Here is a 6,000-nt window from a genome sequence, read left to right as displayed (position 1 = left end):
TAATTATCCTAGTGTTTTCTTGGTCCTAACTCCCCCCACCCACCGCCCCGCAAGGCAAAAGATGATCCCACCTGTCTATCTGAGATGTCAAGTTTTCTGTTACTGCTGTCTACCTGGAGGTCATAACACCTTCTCTCGCGCAGCAACATATTAGACACAGACGTTCAAGTGGGTCTGCAAATTCAAAGTGGCAAAGTGGAACAATGACCTTGTCTTAACTTATGCCTGGTCATTTCTTGACACTGGGTGGAGTGACTTCCTGGGTCTTGCACGAAGGCTGAGCGTCTCTAACCGCAGGAGACCCGGCATGACCAATGGCAATGACGTGGGAAGAAGAGGAGCAGCTTTGAAATATTCACAACCAACACAATTTTGATTAAAGAAAGAACTCTGGTTTTTAATAGTTTTGATCATTAAAAAAGTTTAAACCTGCATAGCAATCATTTCAAAAATAATTATTTAATGTTCCATAATTAAACTGTACACAACCTAGTCTTGGGACATAGAAGCCAGTGAGGTGAGTTTGGAGCAGTCCTGTGCAGTCCCAGGAGCCAGGAGTCGAATTTTCATTGGCCTTTTTTTTCTTTTTTCCTTTTTTTTTTGTCATTCTGTTCATCTAAGATTGTTTGGATACTTGGCACAATCTGGCTCCGCTGCTGAGCAGATCTGCACTGGGAAGAGAGAGCAGCTTGACCCCGTCCCTTCTCGCTTCCCCTCCCCCACTGGGCTGGATTCCTCAAAGTCGCTCAATGTCTCGGTATTTCTTCCTCAGAATAGAGACCTGGTCTTTAAAGAGGACAGGGTCGAGCCTCATCTGCGAGTGGATCAGCGGCATGTAGCCAAACCAGCTGGCGAACGTATTCATGCAGCTCTGTCGCTGGGCAAAGTGGTCAGGGTCAGCCCAGCGGGAAGCCCGGGAAGTCTGGGGAAAGGGAGACAAACCAGAAAGACAATGAGAGATGTGCAAAGTACGATGGGAACGCTGCAGAAAACCAAAGTCAGGTTCAAGGGCAAGCGGCAGAGCTTGGGGTCTGGACGGGCCTTCCCAGGCACAGGGGAAGACGCGAGCACCAATCGTGAGTTTCAGCCTTGCCGGGTTTTCCCAAGATACGCTACATTCCTTGACGTTAAAAACATACAAAGCTCAACATTGACTGATTCTCCCGTCTGGGAATGATTTAAAGTTGAGCCTCGACTATTACGGTCAGTAAATATAAAACTTCTCTTTGTACATGTGAACAAATACTATGACTCACAATGTGTTTATGGTTCGATGACAGTTTTCTAAAACCTTCTGGTTTACTTGGTTGATTCTGGGTAAGCAGAAATGATGGCTACCATCTCTTTAACTCTCTGTGTTTGCCTGAAGGCTGGTTTAATATTTTGAGATCGTGTAGAGGTCACTGCATTAAAAGAAAGCCTTAAATGACTTGAGTGCTGAAATTTAAATAAGCATCATGTCGTTCAAAGCACATTTTTATGAAATAAAGAAAAAGGGAGCTACCTGATTTGGGGGGAAGCCACCCCCCCAGACTCCTTTATCAATAGGCAACTGTACAATGATGTTTATATGCATGTGTGTGTGCTCAAGGTGTTTTTATTCTCATGCACTGTTGGAAAATGCTTTCATGGGAAGGTACATTTTACTGTGAGAATCACTCAGAGTCACTTAAAAACCGTTAAGTATCAACATGCTTGAAGGGAACCACTGAAGGCAAATACGAATGTCAAGTTACCTCGAAGCAGCAGAATAACAAACAAAACACTGCTTGTCAAGTGCTTCCGTGAAGCTGGTTTGAGCCTCATCACAGCCACCTGGTCAAGTGACCGCCCCAGTGGGCTAATCCCATCCCCACCACACAGACCAGGGAGCAGGTGCCGGGAACTTACTTTACTCTTTTTTAAGGCTAAAAGGGGCAGAGCTCAGGTTCCATCCTCTATCATTTATACTAAGAGAACGCTACTTGGTAAGCCAAGGAAAGTTCCTAATTAAGCTAACCAGATGAGTTCCTATCAGAGCACACAGTCCCAAAGGGACCTCACTTTGTTCTTAAATTGGTATGGGGCCAGGCTCCCTACCCACAGGCAAGTGCACACATATGCAAATGGACTAGTGTCAAGAGTTTAAGCTTATCCTTATTCTCTTTGAGGGATGGGGGAAAAAAGAAAAAGAAAAAGAATTTTGAATCATCTGAGTATCATTTTTTTTAAGATTTTATTTATTTATTTGACAGAGAGAGATCACAAGTAGGCAGAGAGGCAGGCAGAGAGAGAGAGAGAGAGAAGCAGGCTCCCTGCTGAGCAGAGAGCCCGATGCAGGACTCGATCCCAGGACCCTGAGATCATGACCTGAGCCGAAGGCAGTGGCTTAACCCACTGAGCCACCCAGGCGCCCCCGAGTATCATTTTTTGCCTGTAGATTTTAACGTTTATTTTGGGTCAACCAATGCATGAGAGAAGATATATTTCCCGTGTAATAAAAACAATATTATTACACAGGATCTCCTTTTGCCAGTCATATATCATACATGCATGACAGGAAGGGGGGCACATACAGTACATATCTAACTAGACACATCGAGTTACATCTAAGGCTAAATTTAGATTTGTCCCAAAATATGTGAAATACTGGTTTGGTAGAATTGGGCAAAGCTATGAAAAGAACCAGAGTTCCACTCCTAATGAGTGTATAACCTCAGGGAAGTTCACAGAACTCTCTGAGCAAACAATATTAAAGGAATGCTGCGTCCTTAAATGACATAGAGAAAAGTGCCTGGGCACACAGTAGCCACTCAATACATCTTGCTTGAGTTGGAAGAGTCTGTTAGCCTTAAAGGTGAAGAATTCTTGCAAATCCTCTTGCCTGTTCTTTTAGTAGTTAGAGGGAAATAAAATTTTCCACTAGACTCATTGCTCATTAAGGACAGCAGCTCTGTTATAACCAGCATCTGGGCCAAGGCCCCATAATCCATACACGTTTGTAAACACTGAATTAGGAAATTCTCTAAACTTAAGATCCTGCAAGATTTCTGCTCTTACTAAATTTAGTGAATGAAAATCCATCAACTGTGTTAACATGAGGTCTGGTTAAGTTTTCCTTTGCCAAAGCTAGATCTGATTATGATTTTCAACAATGACTGGAACAAGGCACATGGAAAACCCCAAAGAACTAAACTGATCGAACCCTCAAGAGTACGTCCTTCCGGGCTGACTCAAATGCTGTTGCATTCTCCATGATTTAACTTGGGTGGATCTAAACGGTCTACAGGTTTTTTATTTCTTCTATAAAGAAGCAGGCATTGTCCAAGACGAATGAAGGTGGCTGAGCCTCGGCATACCCAGATCAGCCTGATACAGGAGCCGGGGTATAAAATAAGGAGCAGTGGAAGGAACAGAGCCTGGGATTCAACTCCCACTTCAGTCTCTAATACTAGGTGACTTACGGTATATATGTTTCAATTCTTACTTTCAAAAGAGAAAACTCTTTTATGAGTTTTCTTACTCATAAAATGAGAAAGGTGGATTAGATTTCCTTGCCAAGTATCTTTAGTAAGAAACTTATGTGACAACAATATTTTACTTTCATACAAGTTTTGATACATGGTATTGCAACACTTTGAGGTCAATTTTTACCATGTCCATTTTACAGAGGAGCCCACTGAGTTTCAGGAGGTAGCCGACTTGTGTGTGCTCCTCCATGCTAGTTCTAGGGGAAAATCAAGGACTGTGATTCCTGGTCCGTCACCAAGATGCTCACCCAACCCAAGAGGCAACCACCAGAAGGCTGTGTTGAGGACAATACTTTGAGCTCTTCACTAAATCAAGCCTCTACAATAAATTCATGTAAATTCTTTGTAGGCCTTAAATTCTGGAGAAGGTTGATATTTCTCATGAGAGCTTTTACATTCTTGACAGAAAGATACCCTTGACTTACATCTTCCCAATCGTCCATGTGTTAACCATATCTCCCTTGGGGCTTTTAGATATTTCTCAAAATTCCCTCATTTTCCTTCCTAGAGGAGCCCTCTCTAGGCCTAGAGTGAGCCCTCCTTACCTCAGGCTGAACCACCATTGAGCAAAGCAGGGAAGGAGAGTTCTAGTCTTACCTGCCCCATCATTGTCTCCTTATACTGCTTCTTTTGGGTGACTTTGATTGGAGGCAATTTTGTCACAGCAGACACCAGGAAATTCATGAGAATGTCCTCACAGTTGGCCAGTTGGTCTACCATGTTCTTCAGGCTGGCTGGCAGGTAATGGGTGTACAGGTAGTGATAATATCTGTAAAAGCCAGACGGGTTTCAGAGGTGGCTGTCATTGTATAATCACAGGTGGGTCTTCTTTGGCAGGAAACCTATACTTATTGTTTGAATCCCTAAACACATCATGGATGATGATGACAATAGCCATCACTTATCTGGTACGTACTATATGCCAGATGATGTTCTAAACTGCTTTGCAAGGAATGCTCCCTATAATCCTCATAAGGAACCTATGATACAGGTACCATTACTATCCTTGCTTTGCAGATAAGTAAAGAAGGCACGAGGGGGCCACACAGATGGAGATACTGGTTGGCCAGTCTGTCTTCAATATCAGGGTGGTTGGTCAGAAACTGAATACTCGGATGGTAAGAGAAGTTACTTACATGTAATCGGTATATCCTAACTACTGGCTTGATCAGAACCATAATCAATACTACCCTATAATATACTATTCCATTTCTGTGGGCTATAAACCATATTACTTTTACACTGTCAGAGCAAAACCCTCATTAATCTGGTGGTCAATCATTATGGAGGACCCAAAATTAAGTTGAATTAGTTCTTACTCTACTCTTTTTTTTTTTTTTTTTTTTAAAGAGGGAACATAATAGCATTTACTTATAGGAAAAATAACTTGAACGAATCATAATTACAGAGTGTTAGTGGCAGAGAATAAAGGGGGAACAATGCACTTTAAAGAGGTAAGGTCTTAAGATCAAGATTCAGCCCCCCTAAATGCTTATTCCTTATACATTCCAACTCTGTCCCTGAGATAACAAGATTCTCTATTCCTTACTAAAAAAGACTAGGCAGAAGGATGGATGAAAATGACTGAGTCAGTACCGTTAACCATCTACACTCACTAATTTGGCAGTCTTACCCAAGTTCCCTGGCTTTGAAGACCAAATATATTCAAACAACTCCCAAGTGTATATCTCCAACCCTGCTGTTTTTCCAACATACCCTTTCGGATGTCTCAACATGCCCAAGACTGAACTCCTGTATCTTCCCAAATACCTAAATCTACCCATAAGGGCTTTCCCCATCTCTTGATGGCCTCTCTACCCCTCCAGTTCCTTGGGTCAAAACCAAAATAAAACAAAACAAAAAAACAAGAAAACCCTGAACCATCAAACTCTATATCCAATCTGTTAGAGCATCTTCAAAACACGCCACAATCTGAGCACTACTTACTACTTCTGGCTTCCAGGTGCCATCATCTTTTGCCTAGATCTCAGTCACCTCCTAATAGGTCTCCCTGCTTCTACACTGGCCCCCATATATTCTGATCTCAACACAGCACCCAGAGTGAATCCCTAAAATATAAAAAAGATGTCTCCACTCCGCTCAAAGCCCTGGAACTGACTCCCATGGCCCTCAAAGGGGAGTGAAGTCCTCATCATGGGCAGCGAGGTCCTGCACGTGGGGCCCCATGACCCCCCTCTCCTGTTTGCCGCTCATTCCACTCTCGGCACACTGGTCTTCCTGCTGTTCCTCCAACCTTCTGGTTCAGGGCATTTATCCAACAGTATGGCTCCACTGTTCGCTATGCTAGAGCACTCTTCCTACAAAGATCCTCTTGGATGATTTCTTCTCCTTCTTTCAAGTCCTGCTCTGATCTCACCTGTTCAATGGGGATTACTGGCCACCCTCCAACCTCCCCTTTACCTTCACCATTCATGATCCTTGACCTGCTCGACTTTGCCTTTCTGCTCTGTAACTCACCCCCTTAACCTAC

At 43.2% G+C, this 6,000-nt stretch overlaps 1 protein-coding gene across 1 annotated transcript in view; it reads right to left on the bottom strand.

Moving 5' to 3' along the window:
• Positions 1-370: 370 nt before the first annotated feature.
• Positions 371-6,000, bottom strand: part of EXT1 (exostosin glycosyltransferase 1) — a 281,822-nt gene continuing 276,192 nt past the window's right edge. Inside the window, exons 10-11 of the mRNA XM_045999238.1 lie at positions 4,107-4,278; positions 371-922 (exon numbers count right to left, since the gene is read on the bottom strand). Of these exons, the coding sequence (XP_045855194.1) occupies positions 737-922; positions 4,107-4,278 (358 nt within the window). The 3' untranslated portion in view covers positions 371-736. The remainder of the gene's footprint in view (positions 923-4,106; positions 4,279-6,000) is intronic.

The sequence above is a fragment of the Meles meles genome, chromosome 1 (assembly GCF_922984935.1).
Source record: "Meles meles chromosome 1, mMelMel3.1 paternal haplotype, whole genome shotgun sequence".
NCBI lineage: Eukaryota > Metazoa > Chordata > Mammalia > Carnivora > Mustelidae > Meles > Meles meles.
The sequence above is the reverse complement of the archived record's forward strand: the minus strand, read 5'-3'. Positions and strand labels throughout refer to the sequence as shown.